A 23,280-nucleotide genomic window follows, 5' to 3' on the forward strand; every position below is an offset into this window, starting at 1 on the left:
AAAAAAAAATAAATCAGAGTGGTTACTTTGAGGGGCAACATAACACCAGTGACTGTGTATTCAGATTCTGCAGTCAGGTATCCTGGGTTCAAATTCCAACTCCAACCCTTATAGGTTGCATGACCTTTGGCAAATTTCTTTACTTCCCTTTCTTCAGAGTGCTCAGCTATAATATTGAGTTGATAAAATATTTACATTATACTTTGTGTCAACAAAGTCCACTTTACAATTGCTACTGTCTGCATATCTATGCATCGTCAACATTCATATGAATGTTGAAGTACTAACCTGTAATATAATATTGGAGGCGGAGGCTTCATGGAAGCTCTGCTCTCATTAATTTGATTAGTGTCCTTATAAGAGACCCCAGGTCCCAGCTAGTTAGCTGGCTCTTTCGCCATATGAGGACATAGCTAGGAGTTGCCATCTGTGAAGAATGGACTCCCACTTGACACCAACTTTGCCATCCTTGATCTTGGGCGTCTAAGTCTCCAAAAATTCTGAGAAATAAATGTTGGTTGTTTATAAGCCAGCCAGTTGATAGTATTTTTGTTGCAGCAGCCTTAAAGGACAGGACACTAACTGTAAAAGTCAAAAAAGAAGTAAAATAGTTTATTGTGATACACAAACTTTTTAGAAAAGTTTTCATTTTCACTGGAGGGATTTACTGTTAATATGTATCTGACACTTATTTGAATAACTTCTTAAATTATAATCTCCATTTCATAGTAAGAAAATGTTCTTTTTTTGAAGGGGGCTTACTAGGGATTGCACTCAGGGGCACTCGACCACTGAGCTTCATCCTCAGCCCTATGTTCTATTTTATTAAGAGACAGGGTCTCACTGAGTTGCTTAGTGCCTCGTCATTACTAAGGCTGACTTTGAACTTGCAATCCTCCTGCCTCAGCCTCTCGAGCCGCTAGGATTATAGGCATGCACCACTGCACCTGGTTAAGAAAATGATCTTGCTTGACATTTTAATCAAAACTTGCTAATTTCCAGGTATGGTGGTGCATGCCTGTAATCCCAGTGGCTCAAGAGGCGAAGGCAGGAGGATCACAGGTTGAAGCCATCCTCAGCAACTTAGTGAAGCTATAACCAACCTAGTGAGACCCTATCATAATAAAAAATTAAAAGGGCTAGGCATGTGACTCAGTAGTTAAGCATCTCTGGGCTCAATCACTGGTATCCCCCTCTCCCCCCCCAAAAAAAAAGAAAAGTTGCTAATCACTGAGGTTTGCTGTAAACAAGGAAGTGGTCCACCCCAAAAAATGATAATAAAATTTTTAAATCCTGTACTTTTTACCCAAGGTTTTTTTTTCTAACAAGAGCAGAATTGGCCCTCTGGGGGTATAGAGGGTCTATGATCTAAATTAGACCATATGTCTTTGTTTCTGAATAACGTAACTTTATTTCCCAATTGAAAAACAAGAATTCTTGATATGTTGCTTTCTTGTAATCAACTAGAGAAAGATTGGGCAGTTGATTCTTGCCTGTTACAATCTTTGGAATATTCAGTTTTTCCTCTAAATATCTGTGTAGTATGAACAAAAGTTTAAATATTTTTCATGTTTGACTGGGGATCCCTAAAACAGCCAAAATTCAATGGAGATGAATGACTCCTCTTCTATACAATTTATTTTTGTGATTTTAATTGTTTATGGCTTACAGGATTTAGAGTGTGTTGGGTTGGTTTAGTGTAACAGATTGCATAGGTTAAAGATACCAAGCTGATGAAGAAGCAGGTACTATGAATTGAAACAGAAGGATGCATTTTCATTTCAAAGGGAAATGGTACAAAATAATGGAAGCTTATTTCACTATTTGCAGGCCTATTGATAACAGGAGTTACAAGAGTTGCAAAAGTTTTTCCAACATTGTTTTATAATCATTATTTGTTCTTTGGTTCAGTATCGAAGGCCAATCTTTGACATGAGAAAGTCAGAATACCCAAGAGATATAACCTGTTTAGAGGAATCAATTTGATCCACTTATGAGTTAAACATCCTTCTTCAATTTTTGATACAAGTATGAATTAAAAGACTGCTGGGACAGTTCTGTATTCAAATATTTTGGAATATGAAGGCTGTCTCCACTGAATAGGTATTCTTTGCTTCCATACTCTTCTGCCTTCCCCATCCAATTAAGACTAAAATCCATTTCTGCTTGCATCATTAGCCCTACAAGTAGACTGAACATCTGTTTGTGGTCTGCAATTCATACATTGTCTTAGCTCCCTTTCCACAGGGACTAAAAAGGCTCCCACCTATGCAAGTTGCACCTGGACCTAATGATGAGTTTGGTTGCTCAGAGAAAAGCACTTCCATCATTGTAGCAGTCAGGTTCCAAAATCACCTCTCAATGATCAGTACCCACTGTTATTTGCATTTCTGTGTGATCTCCTCTTATTTCATACAAGGGCTAAGCTGTGTGACCAATAGATATCTCAGTATGTCATTTCCCAGATTAGACTATAAAAGACTAAAACTTCTCGTTTTGGTTCCTTCCCTATCAGCTCATGCTGGAGGAAGTCAGCTACTCTGCCATGGAGCCATTCAGGTAGAGCTAAGGAACCATCCGTGTGGTGAGAAACTGAGGCCTGCAAACAACCACATGAGACTCAGATGACTTGATAGCAGCCCTGGCCAATAGTTTGATACAAGTACCTATGAGACCTGAGTCACACTCTGTCTCAAAATAAAATATAAAAGGGCTGAGGACGTAGCTCAGTGGTTAAAAGCTCCTGGGTTCAATCCCTGGAATCACCTCACCACCTCATGTCAAAAAACAAAAACAAAACAAAAACTATGTGACTTGCAGCTATTGTATTTCAGACATTAAAATAGATGTCCAGTAATTTGGGACATTTCTTCATTCTTTTCTATTTTAAACAATGGAAATCCATGCATTTCTCTCTAGCCTACAATAGTGTTTCTGAAATTTTAATATGCATAGAATCACATGGGGAACTTATTAAAATATAATTCTGACTCAGTAGGTCAGGGTGGAGCCTAAGATTTTGCTTTTCTAGCAAATTCCCAGAAGTGCCCAGAGATACAGAAGATAAGGAGCAAAGATCTAGATTACTGTAATGTTTTCCTTAGCACATTTCCTACACTGGGGAATCTTCAATGGGAAAAAAAAAAAACTGTACTATCTTTTCATGTCTTTGCAAGTGTCATCTTCATTCATCAATACTATTTTGTTTCCAAAGCTTTCTTAGAACTTTCATTTGCCAAATAAATATTGGTTCAAATGAAATCTTACTTGATTAATTCATATTCTGTCTCTACTTGTTCTTCAGGTCTTCATCTAATGAAAAGTTTAATCAAGTAATCAGACTCTGCCACCCTATCTTCTTTTATTATACCAAAATACTTCCCTAATCCACATTCCAAGTCATCCTTCTTCAAACAGCTTCTACAATCACTCATCTAGTATGACCAGTTGTGGCTGTTCCAGCTAGATACCGTGCTAACTCCTTTAGCTGTATGCTATATGTTTTCAGAACTCCAAGTGAGACAAGGACTATTAACCCATTCTTAGAAATGAAGAGTTGTGAACTTTTTCATGATCATACAGCCAAGTCTGTAATCCAAGGGGAACGTGAAGAGAATTTAAGCACAATGAAAAACCTTCTCAGCCCTATCCACTAGGCATCTAAACATGCAGCTCTCTCATTGCCCATTCTTCCACAATTCTCGCCTTCAACAGAAACTGATTACTTTCTTAATTAATGTAGCTGCAAGATATCCCTTTTTCTGACCTAAGTAGTAAATGACCTATCAGCAATGTTATTCCTCAGGCATAGGGCCACAGGTGTTGGGCTGAATTAACTTACAGTATTTCAGAGGACAAGAACCTCCACTGAATCTGAGGCTCAATTTTTAAGAAGGGTGGGGGTAGTTGATGAGAATGTTAAATATCTGAAAAACCCAGGGGTATCTGATTTCAAACACGGTGAATCCAGCTGTTTCCACATTTCTCTTTCAACTCTTACCTCTGCTTTCCTCTTGAGTCTCACTCCCAGAAGGGTCTAACACTGTGTTGAGGTGCTACTGTCATTATAGTATAGAAGCTTCAGGCAGGTTTACACACTATTAATTGATAATAAAAAGAGTGAGACCCTTTATCAATGATTCCCTCAATGGTCTCATTTATTGGACCAATTTTACTCTAGGGGTTTTAAGTTACCAAATAAGGGCACATATTTAGGACTCAACCTCCTGAGTTTGTCATTTACTGTCTTTGACTTAACTCTTTTTTTAATATTTATTTTTTAGTTTTAGGTGGACACAATCTTTATTTTACATTTATGTGGTGCTGAGGATCAAACCCAGTGCCTCATGCATGCTAGGTGAGCGCTCTACCACTGAGCCACATCCCCAGCCCCTAATTAACTTCTTGTGACTGTTTACACCCGGTAAAATGAATTCAAAGCAGCCTCTTGTTGGGTTGTGAAAATGTAAATGTTAGTAAACCTCAAGCACTTGGAATAGTGTTCCTTATGGCATGAAGTCTCAAGAGTGTTGATTCTTAAATGCCCATTCCTGAGCCTGTCTGATCAACTAAGTCTAGAAACTGCTTTCAGCTTTCCTGTTCCAAAGAACTAGAGACTTATAGAATGAAAAGAGCTTTAATGTTTTTGTTTTTTTTTCCTAATTTAGATCTTAGAACAAGTTAGGATCAAGCTGCTAACTTCACTCTACAGTCTGCCTACTTGATGATGGCACGGCACAGGTATTTAATTCTCACAAATTTGTATTCCTTTACATACTTGAATTTTTATTGTCTATCTAGTACCTAAGACAAAGACTACATTTTTGAGCTATTGCAGTAACCAAATGTCTTTGCTCTGAACAGAACAATAGCACACATCAAGCTTCTGAAAAATTACTTGTGTGTGTTGTTAGTAAACCTAGGGCTGCACATATGCAAGGCAAGTACTCTAGCATTAAGCTATATATTCCCAGGCCCTGAAAAGTAGTCTTAGGAGATAGGTGGTGTATCTTCCTTTTCCCTTCCATATCAAAAGGGCTGACCCTGGAGAGCCTCCTAGAATCATGAAAACCAACCCATAGGGTACTGTTGTACAATTGAGAAAAGGGCCCACCCCTGCCATAGAACCTGGGGTCCAAGCAATCACTTTGTGCAATCAGAAAAGGCCCTCTTTCTGCCATGCCTATTTTAACAGTTCCCAAGGGTGCTTGATGAGCTGATCAAGGGCTTAATTTCAGTTCCATTTCAGTCTTTTGGCTATGTACCCTTGTGCAGGATGTGACTGGTACAACCATATGTAGTGGCCCTTTTGGGAATGGAAGTCACATAGGACAGAGCAACAAGACTGAACCTAGGTCTGTCATGGAATGCCACAGTAGGCAGTCCTGTTCCACTGACTTGGGACTTTCACCTCATGACAGAAATTTTTACCCACTGTTATTTCCATTTTTTATAGTCCTAACACAGAAGGCTCCTTTGCAGGAAGCCCTGGATTTATTCTAGACTATTTTGATAAATACTCTGCTAGATCATACTGCTTTTATTGAGAACCATATTTAATCAAGTAAATACTACAAATTATCCTTTGCTCCTGCATTCTGCAATTTTTCTCTCTTTCCATCCCTGGGATCACAGTTTCAGTCAGGCTCGGCCTAATTACTATAAAAATCATAGCTTTAAAAAAAGAAAGAAGAGGCAATTCTTTTTAAAGTGTGCTCCTGGGAAATTATCTTAAATGCAAACTTTATGTAAGTCCTTTTCTCTGATGAGATCATTTTATGACTTTTGCCTACAATAATAAGTAAGTTTAAATTGGTCAATACTGCCATGCCCTTCATAGACAACTCCAATAAAAAGTGGAAAACAGCCTGGGTGATTGGCTGCTCTTTTGAGTACTGAATTAAGAGGTTGCTTTTATCCTTTATTACATGCAAAAAGTAGTTTAGCTAACAGATTCTCAGAATTGAAAACAGGGACAGGATTTTCATAGATCCTCTTTGACTTAAAAGCCTAAGGTCAAGACCTTCTTTGAATGGATAATTTAAGCTATAATTTGGGGCAGTACTATATAAAAAACAAGCCACTGAATTTAGATGGCAGTTTTGTTTTGTTTGAGATGCTGGAGGTCAAACTCAGGGCCTTACCTTTGGCAGTGGATACCCTGATTATTTCCAACAATGTAAACAGATCACCAGTCCTCTACCACTCAGTTCCTTTGGGCTGTTGGCTATCATTCTCTTTCATAAGGCTTACTTCAGTAGGTAAGAACATTTACAAGATTTAATTTGCCCTTGATTTTGGATAACCTGATAGTTTTGAAGCTTTCTGGATTACCTGTGCAAGGGCAAATACGGTATATGCTCTTGTAGAATGCATGTGCCAGTAATTTTCACATTTGTATTTAGGGTTTACTTAATTCATAGAAGAGTCTTATATTCTGGATTGCCTTCACAATTTATTAAATAGTCTTCCAAAAAATACTGTTATTCTATGGCATTTAGAAAACAATTGACTTATTCAGAATATTCTATTCCATTTCCCATGTATTAAATTCTGTCTTTCAACTGGATAAATAATTCAGACTCACTGACACTAATCACAATCCTATCACTTAAGACCGATCACACTGGCCGCAGGTATTCTAGAACCTCTGCTTTCTTGATGAGACTATATATTCCAAGCTTTTTTGTATTCCAAGCACATATTCCAAGCTTTTTTGTTCTTCAACTGAAACATGTAATTCCTGGCTTTACTTAGCTTCCAGTTAATTGCAAACATTTCTGGTACTGGGCTAAAACAGATCATTTGGAGAAATCAGTTTGAAACAATGAAGACACTGGGCAATCTCCAGGCAGTTCTTCCATATAAATAAAACAATAACCATATCTCTTAAGAGTAATGAAAAATAACTGTAGTTTTCACAGAGCACTGAAATAGTGCTCTGCAAGTTGTAGATACTACTAACTGATGGAAATAGCACATTATTCATGGATTATTCAAGAAGTTTGAGGGGAAAAAGCTGAAGGTAGTGGCAGCAGTTGTAATTACAATCAGACTTTCCATAAGAGGGCTCTTTTTAAGTTGGGTCGAAGATTCCTCTAAATGCATGGGGATTTCCAAGAACATGTTGCCTCCAAAAGAGCTCTCTTCTAAACAGGCTATTATTGAGTTTTATACATCTTACCGTATTGTCAGTTGTGAATAAAATTTGCAAAAAGCTTTTTAGAAAAATTTTAAAATATGCACAGGTTTCTAAACATGTGCAAATCCTTCTATAATAGAGGTTGCAATAGCATGTAATTTTTAAAAGTAGCACTATTGGCTTCAATTTTTCCTCATTTTATTCATGATTTAGTCGATAACATTTATTTTCAGGAAGTCTTTCCCAACTTCCAACTCAAGTTAAGATATCCTTTAGCTGCTTCCTTGGCATATACTCTTGTGTTTCTGTTAGACTGCAAGAACCTTAAGAACCTTTTATTCATCTCTGCATTTAGTGCCTCACACACAGCTCATATGGACTCTAGGTACAGGGAAATCCTGATTCTCTTCTCTGAGGACTCTGTATAACATGTTATGAGGTTCCTCTTTGAAGGTGACTTAATGAAAAGTAGAGACACATGCTATATCCATTTTACCATCTGTGAAAGAAGGATATGGCTTTCCGTTACCTATCTCAAAGGAGTCAGTCAGAAAAAGCTGAAAAATGTTTTCACATTTAGTGCATCAAGCCACATTCAAAAAATTCTATGTAACTATTACCAAGGAGAATTATGTGAATGGTGGTGTAAGATGCAAGAAAGCGCAGGGCAGACCAGCAAGACCTTAGGTGGTCATTCACTGTCCCTTACTCCCATAGTAAAACACAAGTGAAGAACACCTGCAGAAAGTTAAGCGGACATTTTGGCGGCCTACAGAACAGAATCATAAAGAAGATCTCCCCACCACCACCCCTTTCTGCTCTATCATCTATATTATAGAGCACCAGAGCTTGGAAAGCTTAAGACCCAAATATAAAATTATGAGAGACAAAACCCAAACCAAAACAAAAATACAGCATCAGAAATGTTCCTTAGAAGTCTGACATTTTGTTCCAAAATGTTCTGCATAATAATTACTGTTAACCTGTACTGAGTGGCAATGATTCACTTGTAAGTATAATCCCAAAACATGAAAGATCACTAAAATTGTATTTGCCCATTCTTCCCTTGTACTAATGTTAACACAAATATGAAAGCAGACTTAAGGAAATTATGACTTATCTGTGAACACAAGACAGCTTTAACGGAGAATATTGGCCCTGCTTTTTACTCTAGTGACATGTTCCTACTTTTTCAATAACCTGGAAAATAAATATTTGAACTACAATCTCCAATAAATTCCTCTATATTTGTTGTTAGTCCTAATCACCTTTCGCTTGTCTGCTTAGTGCCTTTAACTCTTAGATGTTGCACCTGGAGATTGTTGCTTACTTTATGATCTAGGTTTATATGCCCTTTAATTGAAAGAAAACCGCCTTAGATAATCCTGTGACAACAATGTTACAAGGTCCATTTTCCGTTAAAAGGCAAATAGAAATATTAGGTTGTTCTCTAAAATGAAGAAAAACACATAAAAATACATCATAATCTACCATTCCATTTCCTTTATCAGAGATAAAACCACACAGACTAAAATGCTTCTTTTGTGTGTCTTTTTCCTCCAGTTAGGGTTGAGAGATGCGAGAATTAAAATTCTCAATGACTAGTGTTTTCTTCCTGTATGACATTTCTTTACCGAAAGATTTCAGTCATACACTATGTTCAATATTTTTATACTCGAGTTACTTTAACAGTCATATCAACTTTGATCCAAAATTCTGCTTAATAATTTAATCATTATATACTGAGAGCCCTTCATTAAAGGAAAAAACTGAATATGGAATGATAACAGGAACATATTCCTCACTCTTAAATAGTATTTGCTATTTGTACATGGAGGTTAGAGTAAGTTTGGAAAGTGACAGGGAAAAAATATGATGTAAGATGATATTTTTAAGGCAATATAATTTTTATAAGATAACTTTACAGTTTTAAATAGCAACAAGACCACTGATCAAAATGAAACAGGACCTATTCCTACATGACTGTGTGTGAGATGTGAATATCAAACCCTGCATGGATGGACTCTGGAGTTGAATGCACCAATTCAAAGTACTCTTTATTTAAAAAAAAAAAAAAAAAAAAAAAAATAGGTCCAATAGTTATTGCTGATGTAACTGTTGGTGCAACAAAAGCTCAAAGCTTGGCACTATCTTCTAAAAACCAAGACATTCTAGTTAATATCACAACCATTAAACCATGGGGAAACAGACTACAAATATCGTTCTAAGCACCTAACTACAGTTTTCAAATAATAAGAGTAGAAAAAGCTATTAAGGTTAAATATTCAAATGCATACAATGAAGGGATGGATATCTCTCTGGGATTCCACCCAAAATTTGATTTTAGAGAAAAATCAGTAAGTTTCCAGGTCTTTTTTTTTTTTGGTTAAACGAAAGACACTAGAAAAATTGTTTCTATTCTTAACCCCACCAAATAGCACTTACTAGACAAATACATACTGCTTGGTAGACATACGGTAATGCTTCAAAACATGATTTTATTTTAAGCATTACACAAATGAAAAGATGGCAAGTGTGTTATGTCATGGGCTGCTACTCTGTCTCTAACAGATTGCATGTAGCAAGCTGTACCAAATTTTAATAGTTTGTATCATTAACTATTTTTCTGTCAAAGTGTAAACAATTCAATACACACTGAACAAAACAAAAATCAAGGTCTCCTTCATATTTGGCCATATTGATATTTAACACAGCATGTCACTGAGCAAATCAATCAAACTATAGTTGGGAGATAGTTTCTAAGAACTGATTTTGAGAGCAATAAGTTTAATGGTAGTCTAAACCTGTCTATTCACAGTCCTCAAAACAGAACAGAACCCATTTTCCCATTAATTAAAAAGTCACTGGATTTTTTTTTAATGGAAAGTAATTTCAGAGTTAATAAAGTATTGATATTTTTTCAATATGGTGAATATCCATATTTCCTATTTTAACCCATCCCCACCAGTGTGAAAAGTGAATAAAGACAGCAACATGTTTTAAAAAGTTAACTTATATTAAAAATATTTTGTATATGAACAACTTTAATACTACAAAGTAGTATTTCAATACAAAGCAGTTCAAATATTAACTGTTCTTTAAACTGTTAAACTTTATTATAAATTAAAATTTCTTTACAAAAAAATTGCACATAATATTTGACCACTCTTAGGTTCTGATGCACTGGCATTTGCAATAGTTTCTTTAATCTTCAAGTTAAACAGTCTCGGCAAGGAGTCCAGAACGTAGAAAGGGCAATAAACAACCCTGTTAGAACATTCAAGTGCAACTAGCAGACTTGTGGCCATGGCAGTTACACTTTCCTTAAGATGGACTGCTTAAGTTTTAAATCCTGAAATGAAGAATCTCAAAAGATTTAAAAAGGAAGAACTAAAAGGGACTGCCTGCTTTTTAACTGTAAACACAGCCCTGGAAATTAAATCCCAAACAAGAATCTCTCAGGCATCAGAGAGTGTCAAGTGAATCAGGAATAGCACAACATAAAGGGAGAAAGTAAAAAACAAAACAAAACAAAAACAAAAACAAAACAAAAAAAACACAAAGTAAAATTAAAATAAATGTCAGTCACTTTCAGGAGCTATACTTACGTACATGATGTTATGAGAATCTGGAAGGGCCTAGAAGCAGGCCAAACAGGAAGTTCATTTATCCAACTGAAGAGGATCATGTTCATTGCTTCCGGTTTTAAGGACAGGATATTGTAGGGACTTGAAATGATCATTATTGTCTGCTTTATACAGACCTTAGCCAGGGATCAGCCTAATCTTGAAGAATCATTCAAATAATTTTGGCAATTATTATAAGGACTTAGAACTGACTGCACCCAGTGTTCAGTGATTCTTGCTTTCTGTTTTGTTACTGTTTAAATTTAAGAGCTCATTTAGGCTGACTCCAATTTCTTGGCACTTGGAAACTAGTTTTCTCAGGTTATCAGTTTTACCTCCTTCTGATGCTTCAAACAAGAGTTGCTGTAAAAGATAGGGAAGTATAGAAATAAGACATAGCTAGAGTTTGAGCATTACCACATCAATGGATATGGCACATGCAGAAAATTTATAGGAAAACATCAAGATAAAATAAAAGATAAAAAGCATTACATCTTTCCATAGTGATGCACAAAGAGGTAACTTCTGTAAGGCTCTCTGATATAAACGGTGGACCTATAAGATAGATACACACACAATTCCATCAGAAGACATGGTGAAAAAAAATACCTTCGTAATCCTATCTGTTTTAAAAGAGTGATACTTAGCAAAATACTAACATTCAAGATATAATGGTTGTGTTGTATTTTGTAGTTTCCAAACATTTATTAGAGTACTTGAAATGTTAACGTCTATGCCTTAATCCTTTTAAACTGAGAAGTCAATAAAAGGGGCAGAACAGCTAAAAGGAAAAAAAGAGACCCATCTGATATTCAATTGTAACTTACCTCTCTTTGCCCCTTTAGAACAATCTCAGCAGCAATGGCTCTAAGGAAAAAAAAGGAATATAGAAAAAGGAAAAGAAAAATTTATATATCTTTGCACAAAATGAAACACCACTGGCAGAATACTGACTGTGGGAATCTGAGTACAAAACTTCCTGAAAGTAACAGGCTACACTTCCAAGGAGGGTAACCTACAGTGAAAAGAAAAATTCAACAATTTTTATCAACTTTACAAGAATAGAGCAGACCAAGTGTTTTGAACATCAATAACGCTCATGAAAAAATATATATTCATAATTACTTGTGAAAAAAATCCCTGGCCCTAACACCTTTAAAAGAAAGAAGAAATCAGACTATAACAGGGGGAAAACCCCACATTTGAAAGGAGATGGTCTTATAATGTCTGTAAATAGACTTATTCATTTGATAACAGTTTTGTTATCTAAACGTTCTCCTTCAAGGAAAATTAAAAAAAAACAAAAACAAACCTGTCTTTTTTTTTGCTTTTAGAAGCAGTTGTTAAAAGCACTCACACTCTTAGCATTAAACCACAGCAAGTGCCAAAAACAAATCTAAATTAGAGATCTGTCCAGAAAGGGAAAAAAATAGATGTCATTTCAAATGATTTACCTGTCTGGAGCAAACCTTATACATAAAAGCAATAGCTATAAAAACATGTACATGATTGTTGCATTACATTTTCCAGGTGGCCAGGCATGTTGGGATATTATATGTAAACATCTTGGCTTGAAGTTTCAGAATCTGAACATTGCTTTCTTCCCATTCATGTTGAAGTAGCCTGTAAAGTATATTCAGGAAAATGAACAAAGCATTGCAAGTACAGGGAACCCCATATGTGCTCTATGAGCAGAATGTCTGGTGAGGTATAAAGTCTGGTTAAATTCCATCAAGGCTATTAAGCAAATATTTGTAGAATGCTTCTTATTACCCCAGGGAAAGGAAAGTGTAAAACAAAATATCAACAGATCTAGTCAAGGTCTATGCTCATCTTCAACAAACTAAAATGAGGATGAAGGAAGAGACAGAGATGATCACAAGAAATAAGTACCAAAACACAAAGTGAGGATTTACCAACAAAACCAACAATCACCTGTATTCTAAAACACCTATCATGTTAAAAAAACTAGTCAAAATACAACCATATTTTCTGTTTCACATGTTTTATCAAATGTTTCATAATTCAAATTTCTCTTATTAGCCTCTGCAGATCAGCCTGTTTGCTAAGAAATTTAATTATAAAGATAATGATTACTTCTGTCACAACCTGTGGCCTTTGAGGTTTTTTTTTCAAATTCATACCATTTTACCAACATATGTGCTAAGTGGTAGGCAAATACTTTAAAATACAAAGAAATATTTGGTAAATATTATGAAACATAATAAACAAACTTATAAGATACAACTGACACAGTGGGAATTAATGCACAAATGGAAGCTGAAGTATTCACATGTTAAAGTATCTTTTTGGAATTAAAAACAGTTGTTGAGGGTAAAAATAGGTCTACTGTATCAGGGCAGAGAAACCAGAGAAATGCTCAGAAATTTTCTTATTCTAATTGAATGTATGAATCCCTAGATCAATGCTTCTCAAATGTGGTTTGAAGATTTAAGTTTTGGAATTCACATTTTAAATGAGAATCCCAGAAGATTCCAATGCATGTTAATATTTGAGATTAAATGATCTATGAAAATCTCTTAAGCTATTACCTTTGCCATGTAAAATATGTTTATTGCTTGTAACACACATGTGAGGACAGGTTGGTATGTGCTTGAGGAACACAGATGAACTTTCTTTAAATTATTTACCCCCTTACAATCTGCAGTTTTCTAAAGTGACCAGATTTTTAATATTGGATTGGGGTGGGGGCGGGGTACCAAGGATTGAACCCAGAGGTTCACTGAGTCATATCTTCACCTCTTTTTATTTTTTAAGACAGGGTCTCCCCAAGTTGCTAAGGCTGGCTTGAATCTATGATCCTCCTGCCTCAGCCTCCTGAACCACTGGTTTACAGGAGTGCACCACCTTGCCAGGCTACATCAGACTGTATGAATAGGTAATTTGGCTTAACAGTTCTGAAATTAAAGTAGTATATATCCATGACAAAATAGTGGAAGTACAGACTATTTTATAAAGTTTTCAAGAATCATTTTATAAGATGGACCAAAAGAATTTTCTTTCTTCTTACCTCAGTGCAAGTCCAGAATTAGTTGGCATAACTGAGCAAAACCGTTCCAAGGTTTTGGAATGCTGGGTCTTTGGAACACAGCTCAAATAAAAGAAAATAACCTGTAAAGGTTGAGGGGGAGAAAAAAATGAACTCGACCAAAATGTGAAATCCAATTACCTATGTGTTTTAATGAGAAAACCAAAATGGCCTTAAAGACATGAATGTATAAATTATAATAATGTATGATGCTGTTATAATTCCTACCATTAATTATATTAGTGACTTTCCAAATATGAATTAGGAAATATGGTCTAGTGATGAGAGCCATGGACAGAACACTGACAAGAAGCCAGGAGTCCGGGTTTTCATCCCTGAGTCTACCTTTACTTGTGGTATAGCTGGGCAAGTCATAGGGCTATTAATACCTGCCACATCTTGCTCATGGAATGCCCGAGTGTAAATGACTTAATGTCCATAAAGTGGTTTGAGATCCTGGGATAAAGAATGGCATAGAAGTACAAAGCATAATAATTGGTTATCCTGATTAGCAACAGAACCACCCCATAAAAAACAAAAACAAAAAAACATATATGTTCTAGTGTATACTGAGCTTTAGTAGGATCGTTTGGCTTACGCACTAAAAGGGTCTGTGAAAATAAGCAAAAAACCCTTTGTTTCATTACCTATGGTAAGACACCCTTTTGTAAATATATCATTAATTAGATTCTCCTCTTAAAATTTGAAACCACCTGATTTCAGCTTTCTTACGCCCTATGTACAGTTATCTTTGCTTGACAAAATATTAACAGAAAGAGCAGCTACAACAGATAAGCCCATTCTTATTTATTTTGAAGTTTCAAAAGTTTTTCATTCAGTAAAATTTTTAACTACTCAAGCAAAATATTAAGATATTATCACCACAGAATCCTTGGTTTGATCTTTCAAATGTTAACATCCTTCAATTTTGCTTCAATGTTAAATTTTCTTCAATATAAGACAATCAATATGCACATTTATCTTAAGTGAATCTTAAGGACACTGACTGTTCCTAAATTTTGAAGAAATAAGAATCACAGTCAAGAGCAGTAAATGCTAGGAAAATGGTCCTAAGAAAAGCTCTCTTAATATAAAATAGTAGTCATTTTTAAAGACGCTTGGTTCTGCATAAACATCTAAAGAAAAAAGTTTCAAGTTCTTACCCTATTATGAAATTCATAGTTGGACCAGTAATCAGCACTGCTAAAAGGAATAGGGTATCGGGCAGGGACTGTAACCAAACATCTATTCACTAAATCAGTAAAAAATTTGAATTCTTGGACTTTGTTTCTGGATCCAGCAGCTCTATTATTGGCAAAGACAAGATAACTGCCAAAAGAAAAAATATTATAAATTTAGAAAAATTAAGTCCCCAAAAGCTAATCCCCTTCCCCCACCCTATCCCCTTAGTCTAAAATCCCATTCTTAACAGAACAAAACTTACTCCATCCAAATCTTCTGTACTATATCAGATCTCATGGCCACTCCTAAGGCTGCCTCATATGCTTCCACTGTCTCTTTAATACTTGATTGAAGAGGATGACAAAGGCTGTTTAAGAAAGGAAAGAAAATACATGTCTACAGGTCAATTCTATTAAGCTAAAGAAATGTCAAAATATATTTTTAAACATCACAGATATTATTACAATGAAATCTTTCTTTTGATCTTTCTTCTTTAGTATGTAATAAACCACAGCACCTCTTCAATTCTGCTTCAGTGACTAACACGAGATTAGTTCTAACACAGTGTAATTTGGTAGTAAATAGCAAAATGCAGGCCTAGAATGCAACATTTTTCTCCATGGTGGATAATGGCTCACCAGTAAATCAGCCACAAATAAGGAACTTGGTGGTTAAATATGTCATCATCAAAATTCCCTTTACATAAACGGGCTGGAATGTCAAGTGGTCCTGGGATATTTAAGAGATAGCTGAGAAAAAAAAACAAAACCCAAATATTGTTTGAAATTATGCCTGTACACACACAGATTACAAATAATTTTTTTTAAATCCTTTAGGTTTCAACTTAAAGTATTTTAATAAAAGAATGAGACTTTCTATTCATGTATATACCATCTCTTTGGTCACATCTCTAGAATCATATATTTACTCAGAATTTTACTGTTTTATACCTATATGAATAACTCCACCCCTAAAATGAAAGTTTTATTCTATCTTCAATATCAAACAAACCATCATAATCTAATTAAACCTAATTTAAAATACAAAAGAACAAATGAATCTAGCTATTATCTGAAATTTTCTCACAAAAATGTATGCTTTCTTGTGGCAAAAAAAATGTACTTTAAAATTTACAAAACCTGGTATATAAAAAAGATCTCTCTCACACACTTAACACACACACCCATATGTTTAATACTAGACATATCAAAGTATACTCTACAAAATATTGATAAGGAACTTGTCAAAAAGTGGTTTATTTCCCTTAGGAAAACCACAATACATAGTAGGATATTAAAAGTTCTAAGAAGCTGATCAGTTTAAAAAAAAAAATCTACTGGACTGATTAATTCAGCTTTCCTCCCAATGTATATGAATCTGTGTATATGTAATACTTACCAGCATCCTCAATAACAATGTTTTTAAATGAAATACACTGATCTTGAACATAGAATGATCCAGTACAATGATTTACCTTTGATTTTTAAATGACTGAAGGTAATGAGTTTTAATAGATTAGGCTGGGGTGGGGGCAAATACAAGAAACAGGACATATAGAAGTCAGGTTATCATCCTGACTTTATCATAACTATTTATACTATCCTGGGTTAACCACTTCACTTCTAGGGATCTTAGCTTCCTCAACTGAAAACTGAAGTGAGTCAAAAGAAATAATTTTCATAAATCCAATTCATGAAAGACTATATATGATCCAAGGTTAACTTCAGTAAAATGAATGAAATCCAATTGATTTTTCTAGATATTCTCTTAATCTTCAAAATGATATGCAATAGATGAAAACTGCCTCATCTAGTTCTTTCTGGCTGTCATCTTTATACTACATGTCACACAGAAATAGTTGATAGAATTTGATTCCAGGTAAATATTACAGTGCCAAGTATTTTTCTTTATAATTTCTACTCATAAAATTAAGTATTTTGAGGGCTGGGAGGATAATTCAGTGATAGAGCACTTGCCTAGCATGTGTGAAGTTCTGAGATTGATCCCTAGCACCTCCTCCAAAAATAAAATTTTTTTTTCAAATATTTTAAACCTGTTAAGAGCACTTTTATTAAAAACTAATTATATTTATACATTTTAAATCTGTATGGATAATAAGAATGGCAATACCAAAAATACTTCCTCCACTGCCATTCTCCTTAAATCTAACTCAGAAGACTTCGTAAATTAATTGAAATGCATTATTTTTGTGTAGACAAGAGCTGGAGTATTGCCTTAAATAAACTAAGCACAGGCTTTTCCTAACTCTTGGTGAATTATGAATCAGACTATTTTATAAAAGAATGACATGGTAATGATAAATTATTAATAAACAATGTTTAGAGGTAACCATTTTCAAATTTTTATTGATTCTGTTATTTATTCTGCCTAATTAAGCTGACATCAAGAAGATCTGAATCTTTGATTAGTTACCAAAGCAGAAACTGGCAGCATCTTCTTTTAAGCTAAACCAATTACCTCCATGCCCAAGGGAAAACCAGAACCAGCAAGTCTGTGAAGAGTTTAGTTCAGCTTTGAATTAGTCCTGTGCCTAAATTTCAGAAGTTAAAGCAATCTAATTTAAACAAGGGAGAAACTGGGTATCAGAAAGGTGAACAATCTCTAAATTCCTTATAGAATAGTTTAATAAAAAATTAATCTTGTTTGCAACATGTTAATCTGGATGTAGAGCAGAATTTCAAGCACAGCAACTAAATTCACTGTAAATTAAACTGGTTACCAAAATAGGACAGATGTAAAGATTCAAGTCTGGGAAGTAACACTGACCTCAAATCTCAAAATTTCCATGTTCACAAAAAAAAAATTCTGGGGTAGAATGACCACTTAATAAAATCTGAGTTGTTTTTTTTTAAAATCTGCTTTTACCTAACACAGCTGGTTAGGGTAATGGGGTATGGTAGAAATTAAGGTAGTAGTAGTAGCACCCAAGAAAAATATTTGCAAGCATTAGACATTCTAAGGTTTTATTTTTACTCATCAGAATTTTCATTAAGAAAAATTTAGGAGATATCCAGTTTAGGTATTCCCTCTTTCAGTTCTTCCTAATATACAGTAATATAAGAAATCATGACAACATATTTTCCTTTTGATGCATTTTACTTTAAGATCAGCAAACTATGCCTATTTTTGTAAATCAAGTGTTACTGGAACATAGCCATGCTTATCATTTACATACTATCTGTAGTTGCTTACTCACTACAACAGCATGGCTGAGCAAATCTAAAAGACCACAGGGCCTTAAGCTTAAAAATTTACTTTCTGGCTCTTAGGAATATTCGCTGACCCCTCTAGAGAGAAGAGGAAGGAAAGAGAACTTCTAAAAAGAACCTCTCCTAAAAATCATTCTTTATGAACTTTTGTGGTCTCTTAATATTGGAACAAGAACTCTCAGCAAAGCACACAAAGATAATAAATACAAATACAAAGCTCTATAATGATACTGAGAAACTAATGGTTGAGAAAAGAATCATCTAAATTTCTTATTCAACATTTCAGAGGCTAAAACAGCTCTCTTTAGAATTAAAAAGAAAAGAAAAAGGCAGATATATTACTTAAATCTACTTTAGATTGTCAAATAAATTATAATTCTTTTTTATTCAAAAATCAGAGATTGATCAGGATAATTAGTTGCTATAGTGCTAAAATTAACAATAACAAAGTAGAAGAGTTACCTGAGCCTTCCTTTGTACAGTGCCTTTAATCCAAAGAATGTAGAAATATTTTATACCTCATTTCAATTTTATTATTCTAATGCCCTCATAATAGTTGTATAAGTAGGTGTTTAAATATAAAAATCAGTCTAAAATATAATTTGTTCCACACAAAAGAATCACTTTTCCACTAAGCTATATTCTCTCTCATTTCTCTACCAATCAAGAGTTCTACAACTTACCGAAACAGATCCAAGTTACTATACTTCTCAAACCCAGGCTTAAAGAAGGATGCAATAAATTTCCGCAAAAATGGAAGAAGATTATCGCCTCGATTCTATTTAAAAAAGAGGGAGGGGGATATATATCAGGCTTACAGTGTTTAATTAAAATATTCCAAAGGAGGAGAAGGCCTTAAAAAAAAAAAATTACTATTTAAGTTTCCTGAATTGATAGGTGATAAAGTATGGGATACATTCAGCTAACTTCTGTATTCTAATCTCTGAATTACATCAAACCAACCATTAAGTAGTATATCAGCCAATACTACCACAGGGTCAAATTCCATCTAACAAAACCTACTGAACATATTATCACATGTCTGACACTGTGGTAGGTGTTGGAACTGTAGAGGGGAATAAGACATAGTTCTTACCCTCAAGAAGTTCTTAGTGTAGTATGTAAATCAGCTATAAACAAAATTACAAAGTACTGTAATAAGTGCAACGGAAGAACTATGAGAGAGAGAATGAATACCTGATACATCTTGCAAAGGGCAATACAAACAGGAAATGCTTCCCAAGGAGGCTACTGATAAAGAAATCTGAAACAACCCATTTTAAGAATTAGGAGTAATTTTTTACCTGCAAGATGAAGAATTTGCACATATGATAAAAAATCTCTGCATTCTGAGGATATTTTTCAAATGCAGTAAGCCACACTGTTCTGGCTCTGTCATGCTGATTTGTTTGCAAATATAAAGCAGCAAGGGCTTCTAATAATTGGCAGTTTGTGGGACATGATTCCAATAAACATTTACAAAGCTCCACTGCAGCCTCATACCTTAACAACAACAATAAAAAATGTCTAAATACATGAAAAGATCAATTTTAACATAGGGGTAACTGCCTGTCAATTAAATTTTACCTCTCTAGGAGCTGGTGCAGGGCAATCATGTTTGTATAAAGTGGAAGGCAGACTTCTATTCTTTCCTCAATGGTAAGGCTCTCATCTGTACAAGCTTTCACCGCATCTACCCAAAAATATCATAACATGAATCAAACATAAAATCAGTTTTACTATGCTATTTTAACTCTAAGAAACAAAAGGAAAAGATGTCTTATCTCTTTGCTTACCCATTTTTTTTTAACATCAAACTGCTGCCTTTTATCTGAAGGATTATCTTCAAACTCCTAAAATTTAATCCATTACTCTTACCTTCTTGGTAAGAACAGAATCATTCCATATAAACTCTTATTCATGTTTTCATTTAAACAAGTATCTCTGCAATTACCCAAAATTTCTTAAAATTCATCTCAAAAGAAAAAAACAGAATGAATTATCTTTTTCATATTTCCTTTATCACTTCAAAGGAAATCTTTCTCTGCTGCTCCAGAGCCATCAAACATCTTCCCATAACCTAGATTCTTCCTTTGCTCCTTCAAAACACACTTTCCAAAATAATGTTCTTTACCTGATCTAACAACTTCTTATAAAATACTACAATGTTTTACTTTGCACAATTGTCACCATATCCTCCTTCCCCAGTGGTGATATGACTTCTCAGATTTGCAGAGTTAAGTGAACATCATCATTCTGTATCTGAGCTCTTGAAGTTCATTTGTAAGGATTCATATCTAATCAAACCTTTAAAACATCACCATATCTACTCTTTACTTGATTAACATGTGACAATATTCTTCCCTCTTCTAATTTCTTCCTACTCTGCTTTCAAGAGATTGATTATATTTCCTCTTAAGTCTCATTCACTGACTTTAGTCTCCCTTTTACTCCTTACTGCTATGCTCTTAAATCTCATATCCTCAGAAAAAATATCTCATAGCTTCAGCTACAGGTTTAGTACTTAAACATCAGAAGTATTTCAGATTTTGGATTTTGGGTGTTTTGGAATATTTTCAAGTATATAATGAGAAACCATGGGGATGAGACCCATTTTTTGAACACAAAATTCATATTTATTTCATATACCTCAAGTTAATTGTATACAGTATTTTTTTAGTGCAACTGCATTTTGTCTATGATCCATCACATGAAATCAGTTGTGAAATTTTCCATTTATGGTATCTTGCTCAAAGTATTTTGGATTTTTGAACATTTCATATTTTGATCACATTAGGGTTGCTCTATCTGTACTGAATAATTTATTTTAAGAGCACATTGAAAACTGTCAAGTACTTTTAATATATAAACTTCTATACTAATAGCTCTCACATCCATTTATCTATCCATAATTGTCCTTTTGGAGTCAACTTTCTCATTTCCATCTGCTAAGAATCATTTCCACTTTTCCACTTAGATGACCAATTAGTCACTAATACTAATAAACATAGTAGTTTTCTATTAATGTCACTTTTCTCAGTCTTAAATTTACTTTTTAATTTTGTGTACATTTAAAAAAAAATTTAGTAGATGTACACATACTTTCATTTTATTTATTTATTTTTATGGGTGCTGAGAGTAGAACCCAGTGCCTCACACATGCTAGGAAAGCACGCCACCACTGAGCCACAAACACCGTCCCTGTGTACATTTCTTTTTTTGTTCTTCTTTTCCAGATATTTTTGTTGGTGCATTATAATTATACATAATATAGAATTCATTTTTACTTATTTGTACATACATAAAATATCTTTTCTAAGTCTTAAAACCTTTGAAATCAGCTGGGATTATTCCTTCTCCTCTTCACTGACATTTATTCTGTCCCCCCATCTCTTTGTGATAACTTATCTCAGTTTCTGGTGAATTTTCTGACCTGTGGTAAATTTCTCTGAATCGCATTCTCTCTTCCTTCAAGCATCCCTATTGCCAATCGTATCTACCACACTTTCAAAGTCATCTGGTATCATTTCACTTACCAAGATTAATCCCTTCATTATCTAGCACAAAATTCTCACTTTATACGAACTCTATTCTTAAAATTTCCCTCAAATCCACTACACAAATTACTATTTACTTGTTGCTTTTATTTAGCTCTATTTATTTAGCTCTCCTAACATAAATATCCCTTCTTTTCTCTTTTTTCACTGCATTATTCAACAAGAATTTACTAAACTTACTAATACATCATAGGGACTTAATCAGTCGAGATTCATCATAGGTTCATAGAAAATACAGACATAAATAATACAAGCATCTTTGAGAAGGCCCACTATGTCACATCATAGTCCTGCTTCAAGGTCCAGCTCCAAGATCCAATTCTTCTATGAAGTCTTTTCTGATCATATCAACCTACAACAATCTCTTCACTTTGGGTTCATGGAATATACCAAATAATTCTGTAAGTCACAGATCCTAGTTTCTTCTGTAGCATACAACTTATACTACAAACTAATAAAGAGCTATATGGCATTGTATATTTAATAATTATGTCAAATGTATGGCTTTTATCTTCTGAGTAGGCTATAAACTGTTTAGGAAGGAAAAGGCTTTATGCCCTGTATCTGTCCAACAACAGATGTATCATTTAGAATACAACAGCAATCAAACTCATTGATTGGTGGTGAAAATATTAATTACTTGAGAAGACCTATCTTTTAAAATTTCCATCTTAATAAACTGCTTTTAAAAAAAAGTACCTAGTTTCTCTGATGCAATCAACACCATCAAACCTATGTAATATATATTATCTATATACTCAACTCATCTCCTTTTGCCATATTCAGAAATGTGTAATTTATTTATTCAGAAATTGTGTTGTGTAAGATGCCAATGCCCCTTTTATCCAATTCAATCTTTTTAAAAATTTACATAATAAACCATAAAACTAAACTTATAATATGCAAATTTATTCCACTTAATTTTGAAGAATCACAAGTAAACTGATGTTCTAATTTATAATAGTTCATATTATAACTTATAAACATTTATACTTACCTTCAAAAACTGCTAACAACAGGTCTGGATTAGTCTTTACATCTTGAACTGCTTGCCATGGCATTACAAATGGTTCTGTGTTAACAATTCTTGAAGGATTAGCATTAGACGGATCATAAAATTTTGAAGGGAGAATGTTGAATTCAATAAGATGTATGTAGGCCAGCCATGCCAAACATCGATCACTTGTTTTAAGGTATTCAGCTACTATTTCATCATTAGCCAATTTTAATGCATTCTAGGTAAAATTTAAAAAAAATTGAAAGTGCTTTTTTAAATCACTCAAGTTTACTATAAGATTCAAAGGTAAAGAATAAAAGAGTTAACTTCTTTGAAGTCGTTCTCAAATAACTAAATAAACATTCTGATAATTACTGAAGTTTTAATGAAAAAGCTCTTTAGAGATATCGATACTAGATAAACATAATTTTTACTATCTTAAAACTTATGGCATAGTAAATGAAATAGGATCAAATTTATTTTTGTACAATTTTAAGG

General features: G+C 34.1%; 1 protein-coding gene across 2 annotated transcripts in view; it reads right to left on the reverse strand.

Moving 5' to 3' along the window:
• Nucleotides 1-10,233: 10,233 nt before the first annotated feature.
• Nucleotides 10,234-23,280, reverse strand: part of Zfc3h1 (zinc finger C3H1-type containing) — a 48,600-nt gene continuing 35,553 nt past the window's right edge. For both annotated transcript variants that reach the window (XM_046430669.2, XM_046430668.2), the window contains exons 24-35: nucleotides 22,783-23,020; nucleotides 19,816-19,921; nucleotides 19,533-19,731; nucleotides 18,912-19,006; nucleotides 15,637-15,747; nucleotides 15,261-15,365; nucleotides 14,980-15,145; nucleotides 13,799-13,899; nucleotides 12,289-12,390; nucleotides 11,595-11,634; nucleotides 11,260-11,322; nucleotides 10,234-11,130 (exon numbers count right to left, since the gene is read on the reverse strand). In XM_046430669.2, coding sequence (XP_046286625.1) covers nucleotides 10,993-11,130; nucleotides 11,260-11,322; nucleotides 11,595-11,634; nucleotides 12,289-12,390; nucleotides 13,799-13,899; nucleotides 14,980-15,145; nucleotides 15,261-15,365; nucleotides 15,637-15,747; nucleotides 18,912-19,006; nucleotides 19,533-19,731; nucleotides 19,816-19,921; nucleotides 22,783-23,020 — 1,464 coding nt within the window. In that variant the 3' untranslated portion in view covers nucleotides 10,234-10,992. The remainder of the gene's footprint in view (nucleotides 11,131-11,259; nucleotides 11,323-11,594; nucleotides 11,635-12,288; nucleotides 12,391-13,798; nucleotides 13,900-14,979; nucleotides 15,146-15,260; nucleotides 15,366-15,636; nucleotides 15,748-18,911; nucleotides 19,007-19,532; nucleotides 19,732-19,815; nucleotides 19,922-22,782; nucleotides 23,021-23,280) is intronic.

Source organism: Marmota monax, unplaced genomic scaffold (assembly GCF_021218885.2).
Source record: "Marmota monax isolate L192 unplaced genomic scaffold, Marmota_monax_Labrador192_F-V1.1 WCK01_AAM20220418_F8-fsc00056, whole genome shotgun sequence".
Taxonomy (NCBI): Eukaryota; Metazoa; Chordata; class Mammalia; order Rodentia; family Sciuridae; genus Marmota; species Marmota monax.